Below are 24,882 nucleotides of genomic sequence, written 5' to 3' on the forward strand. Positions count from 1 at the left end.
TTATAGAACACTTTCGAACAGCCATCGCTGCATACAAAGTGCCGTACATGGAGCAATTTAACATATACAATAAACAGTAAAACAAATCGGTAACAAAGACGGTAGAAAGCACCAAACAGAAAAACCAAGAACAAATCTAAGTCATGCTGAGTCGAATGCCAAAGAATACAAGTGAGTTTTGAGGAGGGTTTTGAAGATGGGCAGCGGGGAGGCTTGCCGAATGTTCAGTGGGAGGTCATTCCAGAGAGAGGGACCAGCAACAGAAAAGGCTCGATCCCCTCTGAGCCTCAGTTTAGTTCTTGGTACTTCTAAAAATGTCTGGTCCGCAGACCTGAGGCGCCGGGCAGGTGTGTAGGGGCGGATGAGCTCAGAGAGGTAAGGTGGCGCGAGATTATTCAGAGATTTGAAAACAAATAAGAGGATCTTGAAAATAACTCTAAAATGAATGGGGAGCAGTTGAAGGGATGCCAGAGTAGGAGTTATGTGCTCCCTCTTACGAGTACCAGTCAAGAGGCGAGCAGCGGCATTCTGGACCATCTGAAGGCGCTTAATGGAGGACTGGCGGACTCCAAAGTAAAGGGCATTGCAGTAATCGAGCCGGGATGTGACAAAGGCATGAATTACTGTCTCAAAGTGTTCATGTGAGAGGAGAGGTTTTATTTTGGCCAGCTGTCTAAGGTGAAAGAAGCCGGATTTAACAACGGCACCAATTTGCCGGTCAAGTTTGAAATCACTGTCCAGTTTAAGGCCCAAGTTTGAGACTGTTGACTTAAGATAAGGTAAAGAAGGGATGGATATAAATTACAAATACACTTGTCTTTGTCTATCTCGGCGAGTGACGTTGTGTGTGAGGGCCAGTTCTGTCCTCTGGAGGAGGTGAGCAACAGGAGGATGCTAGCTAAGCTAAAAGCTATGATGGACAGTCCCTCCCACCCCCTCCAGCCCGCCCTGACAGCACGAGGTAGCTCCTTCAGCCAGAGACTGTTACACTCGCGCTGCAAGAAGGAGAGATACCGCCGCTCGTTCCTACCGACTGCTGTCAGGCTGCTGAATAAAAAATAAAATGATGTGGAGAACAATTGTAAATAGCACAGCCACCTTATCTATATCTATATTTAGATTGCACTTAATTGAACGGTGTAAATTGAAACTGTAACATTTATTTTGTGAATGCAAACACTTTGTTTTTCTTCTTTCTACCCACAATCTTGCTGCCGTAGACTGTAAATTTCCCCAGTGTGGGACAAATAAAGGATATCTTATCTTAAAGTGACAGGCGGAACAATTACATGCTCTTCAATTAGATGGCAAAGGGCACAGTAAACCTTGAGTATACACACGTTTTCTTTCACACAACAGAATCTCATGGATTGGTGAGAGTATCTCATCTTTTTGTTTCATTAAACAGGCCCAGATTTCACACAGACCAGGTTGAGCGGAGTTCATTATTTCAGAATTCAACCTTTCTTTGTGACATTTGTTTGGATGTGTGCCATGAGATTTATCTCATTTAAAATGGGGAGCTTGGTGTGACTGTAACCATGGTTTGAAAATGCTACACTATGATTTATGTAGATAAAGATATTGTGGTAGGAGATTCTCAAAGACCAGGCACCAGGGAAGGACTTATCGTCAATCAAGTCACTGCTGATGAAGGCTTTTACGAAGTATAGCTGAGTGAAGTTCCTCACGGCAGACATTCATGATACCTTCTATTGTTAGGGGGAAAACAGTAGCTCCAGACGACACGGCAAAATAGAAGTCAAATGTTTTATTCTTCTGATGAATCATTATGAGAGTTCCATGTTACACACTAACATGTGGGTCTGACATGAAACCCACCTTATGCAAATTTCTATGACCACACAGTCGACACAAACATGTTAAAAAGTTAAGAAACTTGAAATAAATAGAACAATATTATCATCTGCTCACTATCATCACATTTAAAACAGAACATAAGGTCTAAACATTTTGATTTGTCTTTCATTCTTCTCAGTTTGAAGGAACCTTGAAGGCAGGAGATGATGGAGAGTGGAGGACCCAGATGATTGTCAATTGTTATTTCCACAACATTCTGTCTTCCCTTGCAGGACGTCGAGTGACCACGCAGCATGATGCTGACTGAAAGAGAGGACCTGTCTGTGTGTGTGTGTGTGTGTGTGTGTGAGAAAGTGCAGAGAAATGACAAGGTTTCAGTAGTTTGCATCAACAATCGTGTTGACTCCATTGCCTCAAATCGACACCTTCAATCTATTAATCTTTGCCCTCTGCCTCCTTTGAAACAAGCGGCAGACAATTTCTCACAAAGCTCTCAACAGGAAAAAAAACCTACACACAAAGGGATGTTTAAAAAGGTAAAGTAAGTGATTAGTGATGACACTGGATTCTTGACAGCATTTAGCAACATGCTTGTCATGCTGATTATAAATTTTGTTTTTCGTTATTTTAATTTGTTTTTTTTTTGCAAAGTCATTTTCCAAAAATGACAATGTTTTGTGTTTTAATCCACCACAAAACCAAAAGTTTTTTTGTCATTGCAATTTCAGGTTTCAGAGAAAAAAAGAAAAAAGAAAATCAGGCGACTGGACTGAATTTGATTTAAAAATGTAATCGGTCAGCTTACATGACCCGGACATTTGGTAACACACATCAGTAAATATACGTAAGCATGTTAGGATCCTGAAAAATTCAGGTAGCTCCAGATGTGCTTTACCCTCACGCTCTACCATCAAATTTCCATCGGCATAGAATGTATTCTAATACACTTTAATGTAACCTGACATCTGCGGTTTGAATTTTGTTTGAGATTCTGATGCTGAAGAAGTGCAGGTGAAGCTTCTGCGAGACATGGGACGCTCTAATGGCTTCCCAGGCAAAGGTGACGCCCGCTGGATTTGTGTCAATGATGTGGAACTTCTACAGCCACCAACAAAAAACGACGACAACCAGTTCCACCACAGTTCAGTTCTACCCAGCCAGCAAGTCATTGTCAGTATCCGCGTAACAACCGTTACACAATTTTCTTTTCGATGTGAGAATAAAACTAAAAGCAAACACTTGAAAAGTTTGCCTTTTCTTGAAAGGTGACACTGTTCACATTAAGCCAGAATCAAACGTTTGCATCATCTAGGAACTTGGCTGCAAAAAGTAGACTGCGTATCACACATGCTTGCCAAGATGTATTTTATGTGTATTAACTGATTGTATTTATACGAAGGTAGTCCATCCATCCATTTTCTAGTCCGCTTATCCTCACAAGGGTCGGGGGCGTGCTGCAGCCTATCCCAGCTGTCTTTGGGCAGTAGATGGGGTACACGCTGAATTGGTTGCCAGCCAATCGCAAGGCCCACATAGACAAACAGCTATTCGCACTCACAAACACACTTAGGGACCAAATGTCATGCTTTGCACCATAACTGAACAATGATAGTTAAGTCAGTGAAGTATTATATGAAGTATTATTATATCGGTGACTAGCTTAGGACTTGGCACTTAGCGCTGTTGTCTGCGCATGAGCGGTGATTCAGTCCTCTGATTGGTTGCCCTCCATGTCAATCAAGTAACGGGATTGATGATAGGCTGACGTAGTACGTTCTGTGTATTAAGCATCGTTGTTTGAATGGCAGCACCATCGCCGAGGCGTTTGACGCTTGTGGTGTGAAAGCCCGGGAGCTGCATGGAACCAGCCAAAGAGCTGCATGCGGCTCACGAGCCGCGGGTTGGCCACCCCTGCTGTAATGGATCACGGCCATGGTCTGCTAATGTATCTTCATTGATGCTCATTACCGACCCTTTGGGCTGCATCAACCCAACCGATTGTAGACAGTATTAAAATCAAAGTCAGTCCGGTGCCAAGTTTTCATGTGGCTCTTTGATTAAAAAAAATAATAATAATAATAATAAAAAGTTCCTTTTTTGATTTCTAATTCAAAATGGAACAACTGAAGGGAAAAACCGGGGAGGTAGAAGTGTGTGTGTGTGTGTGTGTGTGTGTGTGTGTGTGTGTGTGTGTGTGTGTGTGTGTGTCTGTCTTTCTAATATGCGTCAGTCCGGTAGCTTTGGTGGGTCTCAGCGGTGAGCTGCGTGGTTTCTGTGGCAGAGGACGGCTGCATCACAATGGGCTCGTTGCTTCCATCTGCAAGAGACAATGCATGCAGAGAGACACGGTGTTTCGATGCAGAGCGAATCCTCTCTTCATCAAAGCGTCGTAGGCATTGCTCACCTCTCTCGTCGGCCGTCATCTGTGCCTCCAGATCCTCGGGGGACACATAGAAATCGGGCTCCTGGTCCATGGGTGGCCGAGGTTTGCATTTTCCACAGCAGCAGTTGCAGCAGCAGCACAGGCAGCAGCAGAAGTAACAACCGGTGGACAAGCAGCAGAAGACAAACAATGCCTGTGGGGGAGGACCAATGAACATCTATCAAATGGATGCCTTTCTAGAGCAGCGGGGTGCAGTGCGAAACTTCAGGGCTCGATAATCGTGTGATCACAGAGAGCATGCTCCCCCCCCCCCCCCCCCCAGCTGTACTCGGTAAGTGTACTTGCACTACAACTACAACAACAAAGTAACACAGTAGATGTCATTGACACTCATCACTGTCGGCGTGTGCACAGGGAGCTCTCGACATCACGTGACTGACCCCCGCGTGCATTTGTTTACGCAGCCACGCTGACAGGATAGGAGCGGCAGGCAAAGGATTAAGATTGGAGAGCAGTGATAAAATTTGCATTGGTCGGTCAACATTTGGTCCAGGTGAATTCAAGTCTGTTTTTGATGGAAAGGACATAAAGAGATGCGTGTAAAAGTTGGACAGGTTGGATATTACCTATCCTTATCAAGACCCGGGACTGTTTTTTACAACTGTCGCAAAAAAAAAAAATCTTTGTTTTTGTTTTGTAGATTAATGTGTTTTACATATTGTGCTCCTGAGTTAATGATGCTGACCAATTTGTATTTATTTATTTTAGGGCTGTCACAAATTCATCTTTTTGGAATTATTATCTTTTTGATTATTCCATCAATTATTCGGGGAATCCTACCTTGGCCAGCGTCGCGCATGTTCCCGTGTTCCTACAACCTTAGTCGCAAAGTGGCCCCAGCTCCACGTTGCAGTCATGAAATAAAACTTTCATTTTGACTTTTTAAAGAGGAACACCAATAGGTTTCATTTTTACATGTTCAATTTGTTGCCAGAAGCGTCCGCCACAACAAACGTTCATGCGGATACACAGAGCATTGGTTTCGGGTTCCGCAAAAATTAATTCATTAAGTTTTAAGGCAAACATTTTTGTTTCGACACAACAGAGTTGGCCGACTATTTTTCCCACGCACTAATTAATTCATTTTAGTTTAGTTTTCATGATACCAAAAAAAAAAAAAGATTTAAGTTTAAATAGGTAATTGACATCGTTTGAATTTCAGGCAAATTGATGCACTTTAAATCTTTTGTGACAGACTAAAAACAATGTTAGCAATTCCTGGTTGTACGGTAAGTTGTCAATGTGTCTTCCTTTATTTTTTCATGTTCTTCAATGTTAATAAGGATAAAAAGGGTGTCATTTAGTTTTGACTCATGTGGAGTTGATTTCCTGTTGCAGGTATGTGACTGAAGTTTTGGGAGGAGAAAGGTATATCTCATGCTTGGTGGCTCTGCCTCCATTCTGCCATCTCACTTAAGGTGACGAGAGCTCAAATGATGGCCCTGCATTTGTGGCCAAGTTTAAATCTACATTCAGAAGAGACCCGGAGACACATCAGGAGAATGCCAACGTTGCATATCGAAAGCAGTGATTTTTAACCAGTCTGCCGTGGCACATTAGTGTGCCGGGAGAGATCATCGGGCGTGGGCTGCGGGAAATTATACAATGTCAATTATTTTTATCCCCCCCCCCCCCCCCAAAAAAAATCATTATTTTTAATAAAAACGTTTTGGGTTAATTTACTGTATGTATGCCAGCCAAATGGAATGAGGCAAAACCATTTTCCGCTAGATCACATAAGGTACATACAGTGGGGCAAATAAGTATTTAGTCAACCACCAATTGTGCAAGTTCTCCTACTTGAAAATATTAGAGAGGCCTGTAATTGTCAACATGGGTAAACCTCAACCATGAGAGACATGTGGGGAAAAAACTCAGAAAATTACATTGTTTGATTTTTAAAGAATTTATTTGCAAATCATGGTGGAAAATAAGTATTTGGTCAATACCAAAAGTTCATCTCAATACTTTGATATGTACCCTTTGTTGGCAATAACGGAGGCCAAACGTTGTCTGTAACTCTTCACAAGCTTTTCACACACTGTTGCTGGTATTTTGGCCCATTCCTCCATGCAGATCTCCTCTAGAGCAGTGATGTTTTGGGCCTGTCGTTGGGCAACACAGACTTTCAACTCCCTCCACAGATTTTCTATGATGTTGAGATCTGGAGACTGGCTAGGCCACTCCAGGACCTTGAAATGCATCTGACGAAGCCACTCCTTTGTTGCCCTGGCTGTGTGTTTGGGATCATTGTCACGCTGAAAGACCCAGCCACGTCTTATCTTTAATGCCCTTGCTGATGGAAGGAGATTTTCACTCAAAATCTCTCGATACATGGCCGCATTCATTCTTTCCTTTACACAGATCAGTCATCCTGGTCCCTTTGCAGAAAAACAGCCCCAAAGCATGATGTTTCCACCCCCATGCTTCACAGTGGGTACGGTGTTCTTCGGATGCAATTCAGTATTCTTTCTCCTCCAAACACGAGAACCTGTGTTTCTACCAAAAAGTTCTATTTTGGTTTCATCTGACCATAACACATTCTCCCAGTCCTCTTCTGGAGCATCCAAATGCTCTCTAGCGAACCGCAGACGGGCCTGGACGTGTACTGGCTTCAGCAGGGGACACGTCTGGCAGTGCAGGATTCGAGTCCCTGGCGGCGCATTGTGTTACTGATTGCAGCCTTTGTTACTGTGGTCCCAGCTCTCTGTAGGTCATTCACTAGGTCCCCCCGTGTGGATCTGTGATTTTTGCTCATCGTTCTTGTGATCATTTTGACGCCACGGGGTGAGATCTTGCATGGAGCCCCAGATCCAGGGACATTATTATAATAGGCAGAAAAAGTCACACCCAGCAATGATGAAAACAAAACGTTTTACCTTGGCCCACCAGCTGGACAGAACAAAGTAGGTGTTGACGTTCTCCTCTCCAAATTGCTCGGCCACATAGAGGCCCAGGGAGCCATACTTGTCATAGATGTTCTTCTTGGTGCTGTCGCTCAAGATGGAATGAGCGTTGTTTATCTCTTTGAATTTCTCGGCCGCCTCTGGATTGTCAGGATTCTTATCTGGGTGAAACTTTAATGCCAGTTTCCTGCAAACAGAAATGAAATCAATCAAGTAAAAGCCAGCACAATTCTTTGCTTTCTTTGACAGTAGAATGCTTCACATTGCAAACTTTCTTGCAATTGCTACAGAATCATTCCTCTTCACACCCAAATCACGACTATTCTGTGATTGACAGGTGAGCATCCAGGGTTTCAGACAGCAACACTCCAGGTTCTGGATGAAGCTATGGGGCTGTCTATAACAAAGAAACTATTTGACTTCGGGTCTACAATACTCTATGTCTCCCAGTTATGGTTTAAAGCAGGGGTGGCCAACCAGTCAGAGATGAAGAGCCCATTTTTTTTACTGTGTTACTGCAAAGAGCCGCATCACACCCTTTCTCGCGAGCGCGCACGCACGCACACACGCACGCACTTTTCAGGCCAAAGATCGACTTTTGAAGTGACCAACTTCCCACGAACGACCCGATCGTGCAAGTGCAAGCACACACGCACATGCGCGCACGTGCGCGCGCGCACACGCACACACACACACAGTACAGGCTAAAAGCGTGGACATAGCTTCTTCAAAGCCTATTTTTCCACCTCTATTTACGTTGTACATTCTCACTGAAGGCATCAAAACTGTGAATGAAAACATGTGGAGTGCTGTTCAGAAATCAGGGTGCCTCTGCACCCAAAGTGGTCTCAATCTAGAATCCTGTACTATTAGCGAACTGCAATATAGCTCATGAACTTAAGAAATATTTGCCCGAAATTTTTGTTCTCTTTTCTAGGTGACCTGAGTTTCCACCTTATTGTGTAAAAATCTATTTTCACTCTCTCTTTGAGTGCCGTTTTCACAAAATGTGTTCAACTATGTGTTTTTGCAGGGATGGGTCGACGAGCGTCACGTACGCATCAGAAAATAAATATCTATGGCTGGCAGACGGCTGCACTGGGCCTCTTTTGGATGAAATCTCTGACCGTTAAAAGCAACTTGCGATTGATCAAAAGGCTGGCACGTTAAATCTACTGCAAAGAGTGCGAGAGAGAAGAGAAAAGTTAGATGTAGAGTGATGATGTAACATACATACATGCACACATACACACAAGCACACAGGAATGCGCACTACTATAAATCGCGTGCAAAGAGTTGGTAAAGTTTGTCAATGTAAAAGTTACACTCGTGTTGATTTGTAAAATATTATGTTGCCATCAAAAGCACATTTTCATTGTTGTCGTTTGTGTATTAGATAGAAGAAGGGACACTAAAGCACATGTGTCAAAGTCAAGGCCTGGGGGCCAGATCTGGCCCGCCACATCATTTTATGTGGCCCGCGAAAGCAAATCAAACATGGCAACTTCCATTATGCTTACTAAAATATGCAGCAAAATTTCTAATTCTCACATATAATAAATAAGAGAGACATTGTCAGCATTTTGTTGTTGTCAAACACCTCATTATAGTAACTTAAACAATTGTTGAATATACTGTTATTCTTGACTTCTTTATTTGATTTCAGTCAAAATGGCCCTCCAAGGGAAACGGTCACTAAAATGTGGCCCGCGACGAAAATGGGTGTGACACCCCGGCACTAAAGCATATGTATGAAAGTCACTGTTGGGGACAACATTTTTTTCACAAAAGCTTGTTATCCGCATTTGTGTGGTCAAAAATAGGTGATTTGGTGGGGGAAAAAAAAAATCAAATCAGGTAGAAACAAACTTTTTTTGTGATGAAAGAAGACAGTTATCTTTCATTTGGTAGTTCCCGTGTTACATAGTCATCCAACACACTATTGTGCGAGGCTTTAAAGATCTGTCAGAATGCTGTAAATTGGATGGTAATCAATAGGTTCTCTTTTTTAAACTGACTGCCATTGAAAAAGTTTTTTTTAAAAAGTGCAGCTGGGGCGCAAACAATGAACAGTGACATAAGTGTGGGAATACTGTACAGACAATTCCCCGTCGCTGGGTTATGTCAATGATGACAAAGACTCAACAGTTCTCTCCAGTATTGGACGCAGACAGATCACCTGTAACATTTCTTGATTTCCTCTGTGGTAGCATTCTTGTCCACTCCAAGCACAGCGTACAGCGATTCTCCTGACGTGGATAGAGCTCTCTGTCGCTGCTGCTGCTGCTCCATTGCATTCACCTAGCGACCAAAAGTAAGTTCATTGAGACTTCAAGTTCACACCCCTCAGTACCTTTTTCTTTCCCGATCAAAATATGTGGTTGTACAACTTCATTTCAAGGAATTCAGTGAAGAGCAAAGAATTAAACTGAATACATACGTGCCTCAAGTAACATTTCGGAACAACTACCTCAAAACTAAAGTTTAAGCAACCCAAGTTTGTCATCTTGATCTTTGGCCACTGTTTAATTCAACTGTGGTGACTGGGTCTGAACACTGGGTGGCACTCACGTAATGATGTACATGACTTGAAATGACAGAAGAAGAAGAGAATTCATGACATCATGTCCAATACCCACGTCGAGTACTGCAGTGCTGTGAGCTGAGCTGTAAAGCAGAGGTCTCAAACTCACACCCCGCGGGCCAAATGGGGCCCATTGGACGCTAGTTTGAGGCCCCTGCCTTGATATGAAAGTTTCATGTTAGTGCGACCCACGCGATTTGATATGGATGCTGTATGTGGTAGCACTACCATCGTGCTAAATACTGTAGTTAGGTCTGTCTCATTCGAAGCCCGATAGCTTTGGAGCACCCGGACTATAAGCGGCAACGTGACCGTGCCCTCGGTGCCCCGCACCAGCTTGAATACATCTGTAAACCACGGATGTCCACAACCCGCCGCTGCTGCTGAATACACATTTAAACAGATAAACAACATGCCAGTGTGGCTGAAGCACCAGACCTGACGTTACACAAGCACAAGAACGGGAAAAAATGAGTGCAAAGACACTGACACGGAGCTAGCACTATGGCATACACACAAGAGAAGTTTTATGTGTGTGTGTCTGTGTTAGCGTTAGCTCCATGCTAGCCACTAGCCGAGCTTTTCAAACTTTATTACATTTTTTAAAATTATTTAGTTTAATATCAAACGGCCACCACAAACACTTGGTTCCATGGTTTCTGACCTAACTGTGCCGTGCAGGCGCAGGACCCTGAGGCGATCTGGTACCAGCGGAAATTACGTAACCCTAACCCTATTTGGTGTAGAAAAATAAAAATGAAGTTATTTGAGAACAGTGGAATGTTTTATCAGAGCTTTTCTTGTGGAAAACTGGAAGCAAAGCATTAAAAAAAGTGTAGGGTATAGCACAGGGGTCGGCAACCCAAAATGTTGAAAGAGCCACATAGTACAAAAAAAACAAAAAACAAATATGTTGGATTGGATTGGATAAACTTCTGTCTGTCTGTCTGGAGCCGCAAAAAAACAATAAAAGCCTTCTACAAAACTTACAATGAAGGAAACACATGCTGTTTGTATGTAGGAGACTGGACTGTCTCAGAATTGTTTGTTATTCATTCCTTGTTGTGTGTTCACAAACGCCCCCATAGAATTTATTTTGTGATTTCCTCGCTTGATTTTTTGTTTTGGTGCATTATTTTCGCTTTTCTTAGTGTCATTGAAGTGATCATTAATTTCTGTTTTTCGCGTCTCGAGTCGAACAAGAGGAGAGAAGGCACGGAGTCGGACGCAGGCGTGTCTGTGTTTGTCGAGAAGCATAAATAAAGTGTACGTTTTAAAAAAACAACACCACAGCTCTCCCTTTTTCGGAGCTGCAACATGTATCTATATCTATATGAGCTATACTAGCCTACTATCAAAATGACTAAATTTGCTATAATTACACGATGAGCCTTGATGATTAAATGTTTGTTTGTTTTTTCCGTGCAGTGCATTCTGTAGAGCAGGGGTGCCCAACCTTTTTTGACTGAAGACCAATCTACCGCGATCGATCCGCGCATACACAACCCACTTACAGACGCATGCCTACCTACCTTGACGGCGGAGGCATGGGACGCACTTTTGCAGCGTTTTTGACTATCGTAGCTCACGTGTACTGTTTTAAAAATGCTTTTCACGGCCCTCCAGATTCTCTTTGCCAGTACCCTCTGTGAATTGTACATGAAACGCCGTTTTTTTTTTTGTTTTTGTTTGCAACAGCCACCTGCCTTGCATCCCGCCCTGCTAATAGAAACGTGTGTCGCAGGATATGACGCAAATCTTCGTTGACAGAAATGTTGAAATGTCATATTTATTCTATACAATTTTACAGCATTGGGAAATGTTAAGAATGTTTGTGTCATGTTTTTACTCCTACAGAAACCATATTTAAAACAAAAAAATAAATTTCCCTGCCACATCTTTTTCCATTTTCGAACATTTTTTTACAAAGCTCCAGGGAGCCACTAAATGCCGCTAAAGATCTGCATGCGGCTCAAGAGCCGCGTGTTGCCGACCCCCGGTATAGCAGAAGCAAAAGCATTGAACAATCAATACATCCATCCATCCATTTTCTGAACCGCTTTATCCTCACAAGGGTCACGGGGGTGCTGGAGCCTATCCCAGCTGTCTTTGGGCAGTAGGCGGTAGTGAAGGGACGATGATACCTCAAGGAGTGTACAGTATTGACACACTTCACAAACTTTGTCAGCACTGTATTGACACTTTGTTGATCACCCAATAGTGACCCCTGCAGTAGTTATAAAATCATTGCAGGTAAGGAAATTCCTTGTTTGTGTAAATGCTAAACTGAGTTGGTATGTAAAATACAGCAAATTTGAGTTACAATTCAGAGTTACAATTTTTAACTTATGTAGAAAATTGTTGTTAAATCATGTGAAATCATGTAAAAGACAAAATGACTCGTTTATGATTTTTTATTGAGGAACAAAAGTCTTTGGAGTGTCTGCTTTAAACAACAAAACGCATGAGGGAAAAGTGGTTAGGATTGCATGACTGTCCGTGTTTTATGTTATGTGTTGTGTTCCTTATTTTACTTTGTTAACTGTTTTGTTAAGCGCTTTGTTACAGCTGCAGCTGTTGTGAAGGCGCTATATAAATCAGGATGTATTGTATTGTATTTGCTCCAAGGCGATTTCTCCTCTTAGACACCAGCTCCCCAGCCTCAGAAAATACTCTTTCACATGGTTCAGATGACGATGGTGAGCAGAGGGTTTTAAATGAAAGTTGATGCAGATGTGGATATGTTTTCTGATTCCATTTTCCATATTGGTTTCTGGGTGTATTTACTTCTGACAGGCAGCGTTGGACTTCAATTATGGAGGATCTCGCTATTATAAGATAAAATGAATAAAGCAACTGTAAGGGCTCTTTAACTGACTATCATATGTATTACAGGTGTATTAAATTGATAAAGTATATATATATTTTTTTTTTAAGTGAGTGCAATGCGCCACCGTAGAAAACTGTATATAACAGTAAACAATGTTCAAAGGGGCAGCGGTAGTCCAGCGGTTAGCACGTCGACTTCACAGTGCAGAGGTACCGGGTTCAATTCCAGCTTCGGCCTCCCTGTGTGGAGTTTGCATGTTCTCCCCGGGCCTGCGTGGGTTTTCTCCAGGTGCTCCGGTTTCCTCCCACGTTCCAAAAACATGCATGGCAGGGTGATTGAACACACTAAATTGTCCCTAGGTGTGAGTGTGGGCACGTATGGTTGTTCGTCTGTGTGTGCCCTGCGACTGGCTGGCAACCGGTTCGGGGTGTCCCCCGCCTACTGCCCGAAGACAGCCGGGATAGGCTCCAGCACCCACTGCGACCCTAGTGAGGATGAAGCGGTTTTGAAAATGGATGGATGGACAATGTTCAAAGGAGAAAAAGATTTACCAAGATCAAAATTATTCCACACTGGGGAAAACTTCTTAGAACGATCCATAATTTCGCAAAACTCCAGCCAACAACCCCGCGACATGATAGTTTGTTTCCTTATAAACACACTTTGGCGCGGCACATTCAAATGATTCAGTTCCTGTATTGGTCACGTGATTCTTTCTTAAAGCAATACACGCACCGATTAGGGGGTTCACTCTTGAGCTTTCTGCACTGTGCTGACGCACCAGTGTCGCTCGTCCCATCACTAGTAGGCGGGGAACACCCTGAACCGGTTGCAGGGCACACATAGAAAAACAACCATCCGCGCTCACACTCACACCTCACGACAATTCGGAGTGTTCAATCAGCCTGCCATGCATGTATTTGGAATGTGGGAGGAAACCGGAGTGCCTGGAGAAAGCCCATACAGGAGAACATGCAAACTCCACACAGGAAGGCCGGAGCCGGGATCGAACCCACGAACTCTGCACTGTGAGGTTGACGCACCAACCACTGGGCCGCCATTGAATAATATATATGTAGAGTATATATTTTTTCTGTTTTTAATAAATGCATTTTTTGGGGAAAACCTAATGCGGCCCAGCCTCACCCAGACCCTTGTTCCAGCGGCCCCCAGGTACCGTATTTTCACGACTATAAGGCGCCATTAAAAGTCTTAAATTTTCTCCAAAATGGACAGGACGCCTTATAATGCGGAGCGTCTAGTGTATGTGCTGAGTTCCAAAGCATTACTGAAGCTATACTTTATATAGAGAAAAGGCAGAGTGAGTGACGACAGGCATGCGGAAGTCCGCCAATGAGGTGAAGGGTGGGCGTGTAAGAGGACGCTCAAGGCACGCCCCTAGCAGGTACCTGTCGCCAATGAGTGAAGGGTGAGCGTGTAGGAGGTGAAGAGAAAAACATGAGTACATTGTAAAATGGCTAAATAAAGTACAACCGAACTCAGTTTTGCTTCCGTTGGCTTTTTAAAAACGTGTTTTTAGCGTGTGTGCATGCATGCCGTATGTTGAAGCTGGCGTATGTTTTACCATGCCTGGCTGCGCCCAATAATACAGTGCGTTTTGTGTATGTGTCAAATACAGAAATAGCACCCCTTACTGAGACTGCGCCCAACAACACGGTGCGCCGAATGGTCGTGAAAATCCGGTAAATTGAGTTTGAGACCCCTGCCATAAATAAATCCATGATACAGTAAATATTCCCATCCCCGGAATTCTACGGAAAGGAATATCCTTCACCCGGAATAAAAACCTATGCATTAACATTTTGACTACGATATTACACGTTACCGGAAGTTGCGTAAGCGGAAATTCCACTACCCGTAACCCGGATGGAGGTGTAATGCCGCGGGAGCTTAAATACACGTAACGCCCACCCGATGCGACGGAAAAGACAACGCTGAAACAAGTTTTCACTTCGCGTTTTTCGATCATCAGATTCTAAACGACGACGTGCAAGTGAGTTTTTATTGCCGTGCGTTTTACTGTAATTGTGAATGATTTTAACTTTATTCACTTACGTCCTGTAGAACGCGGCACTAGCTTAAAAGCAGCACCCACTCGACACGACCGAAGAAACGTGTTCGCTTCGCCGTTTTCATTCATCAGATTCGAAACGAAGACGTGGAAGTGACTTTTTATTGGCGTGCGTTTTACTGTAATTGCGAAAGATTTGAACTTTATTCACTTACGTCGCGTAGATCATCGCATCGAAACGTAGAAGAACTGTAACGACTGGAGCTGAGCGAGTGAAATGCATCCGTTTGAGCGAGGCTGGACACAAAGTTAGAAAGATCCAGCAGACACTTGGAAAAGACGCAAATCTACGAAACTTTAAACAACAAGGCATCGATTCAACTCCTGATGACAAGCCACCATCCAGCAAGGAAGCAATGCAAATGGCAACAAAAATCCTTCAGTCTGCACAAGAATTACCAGACATCGGTGATCAACGGGACAGTTACTTGCAACTAACAAGAAAACTGTATGACACGCAGGCAAACATTGTCATAAACCAAAGAATGCATCCAACAAAACAATCCAAAATGCATATTTTTTTCCCAAGACAGAAAAAAAATAAACATTAAAATACTGTACGTATTTTACTGTTGTGATTTTTTTTGGATACACCAGTTTTTGTTATATAAACAGTTTTTGGACAGTATATTTTTGTATTTTATTGATTGTGTTGTTACACGTGCATTTTGTCAACATACTTGCAGGTTCATAAAGGACATGTACCATGCTCATTTCCCAAATGAGGAATTTCTGTTATCAGGACAAATTGGACAGCGCAAACACGAGTCCGTACTAGAGAATATTTACTGTATTGGTATTTTGCAATACATTTAATTAATCAAGTTGGAAGGACCTTAATCCTTGTCAAATGTGTGCTTGTGTTACCAGTAATTGAATGTGTGTCATATAAAGTATAACAAACATATTTATGTTGCACTATGGTTTTATTTTTTATTTTTATAAACTGTGACTTTTGGTTGTGTGTGTCGAATACTGTCGTGACATCCAGATAAATTCCTTCAAATGTGTATGGGCGAATGGTTGTTAAGACCGTATGACTGCCCGTGTTTTATGTTATTTTAACTTTTCTGCACACACACACACTTTCTCCAACATCAGGAGGCCAAACAGAGTCATAATTTGACGATTTTACCTGGAAATAGTTTCCTTCACTCCCCCTCTGAATGACATATTGACAATTGCCGATACTGCAATCTCTCTTGTCATTCCTTCAGAGCGGAGGAGGTCAAAGCAGGCAGAGACACTGGAATTAGAACCTGCCATAGTTGGTGAGGTGAAGGTTTTCCGTCTCATGAGACCTTCAGGCAAATACATGTATGATCTTTTTCCACTTCACAAGGCTAAAAAATAACTAAACAAATCAAATAAAAATCATCTGTATTTCGGCTGCGGTCGTACGCTGGAACGCGTGCGTGGGGGAAGTGTCTGTGCCACTGTGTGAATCACAAACGGCCGCTTGAGGTGTTCTGTCTCGAGCGGGCAAGATGGCGATGTGTATGTATCGTGGCAATGAAAGAAAGTAGTCTATCGTGTCATTTTTCTACCATTGTACCTATCGTCATTGTCATCTGCAGCAAACTGCCTATTATAAGAGTATCAGAAAAGTTTGATTTGACGAAGAAACGCTTTCACTGCGCTCTTATGCCGCGCAGCTGCCACCAGGAGGCAGACTGAACCACAATATGAGGACAATACACACAATACATAATTGCTTTCTTGGCTGACTTTATCTTATCTCAAAGAGTTGTAGAATTTTAAAGTGGCATTATTAGAAAGATCTAATATTTATTACTGTGTTGGAACTGATGACAGTAAAAATGACTTTTAAGACAAGTTTTAAAGATGGGCATTGAGTGGGCTTGCCTAACTAAACTAGCGATAGGTTATTCCGAAGACAAAGTCAGACAACGGTCAGTTCTCAGGACCTCTAATAATGTCTGGTCCGCAGAACTGAGGCACTGGTCAGGTGCATAGGGAGGGAGGACCTTGGAGAGGTAATGTGGGGCGAGGGCATTTTCAAGATTTGAAAACAAATAAAATGGACAGAGAGCTAGTGAAGCGATGCTGGAGTAGGATTTAAGGGCTCCCTCTTACAAGAAACAGAAAAGAGGAAAGCAGCAATATTTTGGACACTATGGAGACGCTTGGGCTGGGATTGGTTGACTCCAAAATGAAGTTCATGACAGTAATCCTGCCGAGATGTGAAGAAGGCATGAATTACTGTTTCAAAGTGCCGTTGAGAGAGGAGAGGATTTACTTCAGCTAGCTGTCTAAGATTAAAGAAGCTAGATTTAACAACAGCACCAATTTGCCAGTCCAATTTACAATCACTGTCCAGTTTAAGACCAAAGTTTGAGACTGTTGTCTTAAGATAAGGAGCCAGGAGTTGCAAGTGAGCAGGATGGGATGTACAAGGGCCAATGGCACCAAACACCAGTTTCCTTTTCATTGAAATTCAAAAAAATTCTGTGTTATCTAGGTCTTCATTTCCTCCAGACAGGACAAAAGTGGACCCTGTGGAACACCATATGACAGTGGAGCAGTGCGGGACTCGACCAAGGCAAAAACAAAATGATCTCTCAGCCAAATAGGATCTGAACCACTCTAGCCTACTACTCTACCTCTACCACTAATGCTAACCTGTGCTGCAAACGAGCCAACAGAATACTGTGATCCACCGTATCAAACGCTACAGTTGGTATAGACTGTGCTATGGATATGCCTCACAGCCTTTTGAGATTGCTCATTGCCTAAGGCGGGGGTCGGCAACATGCAGCTCCAGCCGCACGCGGCTCTTTAGCGACATCTAGTGGCTCCCTGGAGCTTTATAAAAAAAATTGAAAATGGAAAAATATTTTGATAGTCGGCTAATATAGCTCAAATAGATATAGTTACATGTTGCAGCTCCGAAAAAGGAGAGCTATGGTGTATGTATTTTTAAAATATACACTTTATTTATGTTATTAACAGTCTCGACAAACACAGACACGTCTGTGTCCCGACTCCATGCCTTCTCTCTTCTCGTTCGACTCGAGAGGCGTTCAAAGACAGCTTCTGAAAAACGGAAATTAATGATCATTTCACTGACACTAAGAAAAGCAAAAACAATCCACCAAAACAAAAACAAAATCAAGCGAGGAAATCACAAAATAAATTCTATGGGGGCGTTTGTGAACACACAACAAACATACATAGAGCATGTGTTTCCTTCATTTTAAGTTTTATAGAAGGCTTTTATTTGTTTTTGCGGCTCCAGGCATATTTGATTTTTGTTTTGTTTTTTTGTCCTGTATGGCTCTTTCAACATTTTGGGTTGCCGACCCCTGGCCTAAGGTTAGAACCAACAGTTTGGAAAGTAGTTAACCATGTGACTGTACCTTGTCTCTGGCCTTCTTTTTGTGTCATGCGCCTACCCTGTTGTTTTAGCAGGAAGTGGGATTGAAACGTTTGCTCTTCTAAAATGAAACAACCTGCGTTCCAACATTGTTGAAGTCAAAGTTAACTGTCATAGAACGTGAACTCGCACAGGGTCCATGTAAACAAACTGCCAGTTTTGTTATTCCGGAAGTCGCGCACCTATTTCACGCAAAAGCTCATGAAGCGTAGTAATAAGGTGGAGATGAATAACTGTGTCGAAGTGTGAACAAATATAAGGTGGACAACTTGTCTACCGTTCGTGAAACTATTGTACGCAACAAAACAACAAAGCATTTGCTGACTCCATTTAATGCTAGATGCGGTAATGAACCATAAATAGATTATCACACTTCGTAAACATAAACGTTGACATCAGCTGATTGGTGACATCACTTGCAGCACTTCTTGGTCTTCAGACTTTCAGATAGATTAAGAGTGCAACTCGGAATAGAAGCAGGTATGTGTGATCCACTTGGAAGGCTTATCATTAAATGCTAGCATTGTGCACACACACATTCAGATAACACAGTTCAAATAGAATCGTCACAGCAGACAATCTCATTGATCCTGAATCGTAGTTTCTCCATCAAACAAAATCGAGTTCATGTGCCGAGTTGAGAAGTACGTCACTGATTCTGAAGCACATCTAAATGTCTCTTAACACAGGCGCTTGGTGAGGGGCGAAAGACAAGAGGAAAGACAGTGTGCTCTTTACATCGGATAATCTCCAGCGACTTTATCCGCGTTCGGGTTAGCCACACTAGCATTAGTTAGCTCACTAATCCCAAAAGGGCAAACGTAGTAAGGGTTAGCCTGAATGCTAACGCAGAGTTGAACTGCTCACTCACCGATTTATCACGCGCAACCGTACAACGCCGTGTTCCTTCCTCCTTATTTCCACCGTCCGAATCCGAGAGAATGTTCAAACGTCTCTCCTCATCCCAACAGACGCTGGAGGATTTCCCCAAATCCGAGCAGCGAGCGGCTAAAGTTCACAGCGGCGTCGTGGCCGCGAGTAGCTTTCAATTACTCCCACCCAGTTGGTGCGATTCGAAACCGACCTGTTCTTCTTTCCCTACAATAGTCTGGTTGCACCCACGCCCAGAGACCCTGGCACACGATTAGCTACACATGCACGGTCAGGCAGGAAATCATGGCATACATTTCACAATAAAAGCAATACACACACTCAGGAATCCGTGGGATAGATTTAAAAATAAAAGTAAATACAATACAGTACCGTACAGTAATCCCTCGTTTATCGCGGTTAATGGGGACCAAAACCACCCGCGATAAACGAAAATCCGCGAAGTAGCGTCCAATTATATTATAATAATAATTATATATATATATATATAGACCATCTCAAGACCATCGGGCTTAAGAAATGTAGTCGGATGGTGACTAAGAGAGGAAAGGTAATCTGCACTGAAGGGGTCTCACTCCCTGAAGGAACAATAGCAGACATTGAGGACAGCTACAAGTACCTCTGTATACCACAAGCCAATGGCAACCTCGAACTGGCAACAAGGAAAGCGGCTACGGCCAAATACCTCCAGCGAGTGAGGCAAGTCTTAAGAAGCCAGCTCAATGGCAAGAATAAGACCCGCGCAATAAACAGCTATGCCCTGCCAGTGATCAGATACCCTGCAGGAATAATAAGGTGGCCAAAGGAAGAGATTCAGACCACGGACGTTAAGACCCGAAAGCTCCTAACCATGCATGGAGGGCTCCATCCCAAATCCAGCACCCTGAGACTGTACACAAGCCGAAAGGAAGGAGGCCGGGGACTAGTGAGTGTGAGAGCCACTGTCCAGGATGAAACATCCAAGCTCCATGAATACATCAAGGAGAAGGCTCCAACGGATGACGTACTCAGAGAATGCCTCAGACAATGGGGAACAGAAGATGAGGCACTGGAAGAGGGACCATCATGGGAGGACAAGCCCCTACACGGGATGTACCACCGGACCATAACTGAAGTGGCCGATCTCAAGAAGTCCTATCAGTGGCTAGAGAGGGCTGGCCTGAAGGACAGCACATCCTGGCTGCTCAGGAGCAGGCCCTGAGCACCAGAGCCATATATATATATATATATATATATATATATATATATATATATATATACTACACCAGACAAGACCCAAGGTGTAGGTTGTGCAAAGAGGCACCTGAGATGATCCAACACATAACTGCAGGGTGTAAGATGCTGGCAGGGAAAGCCTACATGGAACGCCATAACCAGGTGGCTGGCATAGTCTACCGAAACATCTGTGCGGAGTATGGACTGGAAACCCCAAGGTCAAAATGGGAAACACCTCCGAAGGTGGTGGAAAATGACAGAGCGAAGATCCTGTGGGACTTCCAGATCCAGACTGACAAGATGGTAATGGCGAACCAACCAGATATCGTGATCATAGATAAAGGGCAGAGGAAAGCCATTGTAGTGGATGTAGCGGTCCCAAGTGATGGAAACATCAGAAAGAAGGAACACGAGAAACTCGAGAAATACCAAGGGCTCAGAGAGGAGCTGGAGAGAGCCTGGAAGGTAAAGGTGACAGTCGTGCCTGTGGTGGTCGGAGCACTCGGGGCAGTGACCCCCAAACTAGATGAGTGGTTGCAACAGATCCCGGGAACAACATCGGACATCTCAGTCCAGAAATGTGCAGTGCTGGGAACAGCAAGGATACTGCGCAGAACCCTCAAGCTTCCTGGCCTCTGGTAGAGGACCCGAGCTGAATGAGGGACGGACACCACCCGAGGGGGGTGAGACGAGGAATTTTATATATACATATATATAGATATATGTTTTTAAGTCCGCAAACGGTCCGCGAGAAGCTGCAAAACAACAGCGAGTCCCATAGAGCAACATATACAGTACTGTACTCCATGTGTATGTAATAAATAAATACCGTATTTTCACGACCATTCGGCGCACCGTATGGTTGGGCGCAGTCTCATTAATGGGTGCTATTTCTGTATTTTACACATAGACAAAACGTTAGTTAGTTAGTTAGTTAGTTCCGCCCGCTCCTATTTGGAACATTGGGCGACGAGCCTCCTCCATTTGTTCCGGTCACTGGCGACCTTTCTTGCTCCATGCCAGCTGACACCCATCTCACTGAGGTCTTCTTTGGCAGTCTGTCTCCACGTCTTCTTTGGCCTACCTCTCTTCCTCTTTCCACCCTCTGGCATCCAGTCCATGGCCACACTTGCCGGTCTCTCTCTTGGCAGCCGGAGTACGTGGCCGATCATTTTCCTTCTCCTTTCAGAGACAATGTCTGACAGTTCAGCCACTCCTGCCCTCTTCATCACCTCCTCGTTGGTGATGTGGTCTCTCCATGAGATCCTCAGGATGGATCTCAGGCAACGCCGATGAAAGACATCTAACTTGTTGGTTATGTTGGCTGTCTTCATCCATGTCTCACAGGCGTAAATCGCTGTTGGGATAACCACTGACATATAGAGGCATAGCTTGGTGGTCGTAGTGATGGCTTTCGATGACCAGATGTTGCGGAGGCGTTGGAACACTCCCGCAGCTTTACCAAGTCTACTGTTGACGTCTTTCTCCACACCACCTGTATTTGAGATGTTACTCCCAAGATATGTGAAGCTGTCAATGTACTCTATGTCATGTTGGTGTAGAGTGAGTGGTTGAAGGTGTTGGTGCTGTCCGACGGCCATGGCCTTGGTCTTTTCCTGGCTAATTCGTAAACCGACCTTAACTCCGTGCTCATGCAGATTGTTGGTCAACTCCTGGAGTGCGGGCTGGGTGTGACTTAACAGAGCCAAATCATCTGCAAATTCCAGGTCAGCTAGTCTGCTCCCTCCCCACTTGATACCAACTTCTTCCCCTGTGATGGACTTCCTCATCACAAAGTCAATTATGATGATGAAGAGTAGGGGTGACAGAATGCAACCCTGTCTTACACCAGTGACAATGTCAAAATCATCAGTTGTGCCACTGTTGGTTTTGACACAACAGGTTGAGTTGTGGTACAATGACCTGAAGATGTTGATGTACTTGAGGGGTACACCATACAGCTGGACGATCTGCCACAGTGACTCCCGGTGGATGCTGTCGAAGGCTTTCTTGAAATCGATATAGTTGATCATGAGTGGTGTCTGAAGTTCTTGGCACTGCTCTATGATGTTTCGAAGGGTAAAGATCTGTTCGGCGCAAGACCTTCCTTTCCTGAAACCGGCTTGCTCTTCCCTCAAGATGTTATCCACTTCATCTTTAAGGCGATGTAGCAGGACACTGCAGAATACCTTGCTGGGGATTGACAGCAGTGTAATGCCCCGCCAGTTATTGCAGTCTGCGAGGTTTCCCTTCTTAGGGAGCGTGACAATGACCCCACGTCTCCAGTCGGCAGGAACCTCTTCAGCATGCCAAATCAGGTTGAACAGGTGGGTAAGGCTCTCCACAACAGCGTCTTGGCCGTGTTTCAACATCTCGGCAGCTACCTCATCGAGTCCCGGTGCCTTGTTGTTCTTAAGGCCCTTGATTGCTCTGGCAACCTCAGTCTCGGATATCTCTTTCGATGTAATATTTAGAGCTGGAGCTGGTGTCTCTTGATCGAAATTGAAGAGCACGGGAGGCATTGGTTGGTTGAGAACCTCCCTGAAGTGTTCCAGCCATCTTGCTTCTTGCTCCTCGTCGCTTAGAAGTGTCCTGCCATCCTTGCTCCTGATTGGCACGCTAGAGCTGCTCCTGGAGTTGGTTAGCTCCCGCACGATCTTGTATAGGGTCGTCGTGTTGTTGTTCTCGGCTGCTTCCTGTGCCTCTCTTGCTTTCTCTTCTAGCCACTGTCTTTTATCCTTCCTGCAACTCTTCTTCACTGCCCTGTCCAAGCGCCTGTACTCCTCGTCTTCCATCCTCCAGCTCCGGAGCCTCCTCTTTTGTTCTCTTTTTATCTTGGCCACTTTCCTTTCATCAATCAACTTCCAGGTGTTGTCTGTTATCCATCTCTCTTTGTTGGTACCCCTCTTTCTGCCGATAACTGCTTCTGCAGTTTCAGCAATGGCACAAGAGAACATACTCCACTGCTCCTCAATGTTTGCAAGGTGTTGTGATACCTTGAGCTTCCTACTCAACTCCTCACAGAAGCTTTCTGAGATGTTGTTATCCTTTAGCTTGTCCACTGCGTAAGGTCTCTTGGGCTGCACCCTTTTCACCTTCTTCAGCTTCAGCTTGATTTTACTCACCACAAGGAAGTGGTCTGAACCCACATCTGCACCTCTGTGGGAGCGAACGTCGAGCAATGACGAGCGCCACCTTGTGTTGATGCAGATGTAGTCCAGTTCGTTCTGGGTCCCGCCACCAGGTGAAACCCAGGTTACTTTGTGGATCCGCTTGTGCTCAAAAAAGGTGTTGCCAATGCTGAGGCCGTTGGTACTGGTTAGCATCAACAGTCTCTCCCCGTTGTCGTTCGTGGAGCCTGCAGACCCATGTGGTCCAACTGTGGCATTCAGGCCCCTTCTGTCATTATCCAGTTTTGCGTTGAAGTCTCCAATCAGCATTTTGATGTCATGTCTGGGGATCTCCTCAAGCACGGTCTGGAGCTGGTTGTAGAAGGTGTCTTTATCGTCCGCTGAGGCAGCTTCGGTTGGGGCATAGACTTGTACGATGGTTACTTTGGCATATCTGGTGTAGAGCCTTGCTGTAATAATCCGTTCATTCACCGGCTTCCATCCAATCAATGCTTTTGCTGCACTATTGGAGAGGATGATGCCGACTCCATGGGAATGGTGGTCTTGCTTCCCAGAGTACAGAAAAGTTGCTCCATCAACCACGAGACGCCCTTGCCCCGTCCACCTCATTTCACTAACGCCTAAGATGTCCAGGCGATAGTCCCTCATATTCTTCAGCACCTGGTCCATGCGACCAGACTGGAACATTGTGCGCACATTCCAGGTGCCTACTCTGGTGTTGGTTTTGGTTCCAAAGATCGGGGCCATCAGGGGTCGGGCTTCCTGCTGGATTTCACCCGGCCCCGTCATAGATACATCCAAGGATGTGCCGTCTCTTCTTCGCCGTGGTTTACCGGAATGGCTGCCTCTCGTCGTTTCTGTAACAGGTTTTGTTTTACAGGGTGAGGTTGTTAACCTCACGCCCAACCCCCAACCTGGAGGACCAGTTGGATGCAGTTTAACGTCGTACCCAGGACTGTATTATTGGGCGCAATTTTAAAGTGGTAAAACATACGCCAGCTTAAACATACGGCATTCATGCGCGCACGCTAAAAACACGTTAGCTTGAAGCATACGGTAGCATGCCAAGACATACAGATACAAGCTAAAAACACGTTTTTAAAAAGGCAACGGAAGCAAAACTGAGTTCCGTTGTATTTTATTTAGCCATTGTACAATGTACTCACGTTTTTCGATCAATCATCACCCAGAAATCAATCAAAGTCCTCATCCTCTGTATCAGAATTGAACAATTGTGCAAGTACCGGTAATCCATCAAAAACGCCGTGTTCCCTCTCGTTGTCAGTCACTCTCATTGCCATGTGGCTCCACAGAAATGATGCCGGCTTTGCCAAAAACTCGAACAACAGTGCAAGCAGACACGTTCGTCCAAGCAGCCACAATCCATTCGCAAATTGTGGCGCTGCCTCTCACTCTTTGTAAAGTTGTGTTTGCCATCGATCATTCATTGTTCCCATGCCGTTCGCAACTTTACTTTGAACGCCCGGTTGATGCCGATGTCCAGCGGTTGGAGTTCTTTAGCCAAGCCTCCGGGAATAACGGCAAGCTCAGAGTTCATTTGCTTGACTTGGT

General features: G+C 44.2%; 1 protein-coding gene across 1 annotated transcript; it reads right to left on the bottom strand.

Moving 5' to 3' along the window:
* Positions 1 to 1,756: 1,756 nt before the first annotated feature.
* On the bottom strand, positions 1,757 to 19,248 carry LOC147211510 (dnaJ homolog subfamily C member 5-like). Its single transcript, XM_086127875.1, has 5 exons — positions 18,945 to 19,248; positions 9,350 to 9,471; positions 7,144 to 7,357; positions 4,226 to 4,397; positions 1,757 to 4,138 (listed from the first exon to the last, which is right to left on the bottom strand). The coding sequence occupies exons 2-5, from the start codon at positions 9,460 to 9,462 to the stop codon at positions 4,038 to 4,040; spliced, it is 600 nt and encodes a 199-aa protein (XP_085984001.1). The 5' UTR covers positions 9,463 to 9,471; positions 18,945 to 19,248; the 3' UTR covers positions 1,757 to 4,037.
* Between the last annotated feature and the right edge of the window lie 5,634 nt (positions 19,249 to 24,882).

The sequence above is a fragment of the Hippocampus guttulatus genome, chromosome 1 (genome assembly GCF_054856545.1).
Source record: "Hippocampus guttulatus isolate MCC_2025c chromosome 1, RoL_Hgut_1.0, whole genome shotgun sequence".
NCBI lineage: Eukaryota > Metazoa > Chordata > Actinopteri > Syngnathiformes > Syngnathidae > Hippocampus > Hippocampus guttulatus.

Excerpts from the sequence above, each read along its gene's own strand:
- LOC147211510 (XM_086127875.1), bottom strand. The coding sequence starts at position 9,462 with ATGGAGCAGCAGCAGCAGCGACAGAGAGCTCTATCCACGTCAGGAGAA. Across the intron at positions 7,358-9,349 it reads GAAATCAAGAAATGTTACAG|GAAACTGGCATTAAAGTTTC; the intron begins GTGATCTGTCTG and ends TTCTGTTTGCAG. Across the intron at positions 4,139-4,225 it reads GATGACGGCCGACGAGAGAG|ATGGAAGCAACGAGCCCATT; the intron begins GTGAGCAATGCC and ends TGTCTCTTGCAG.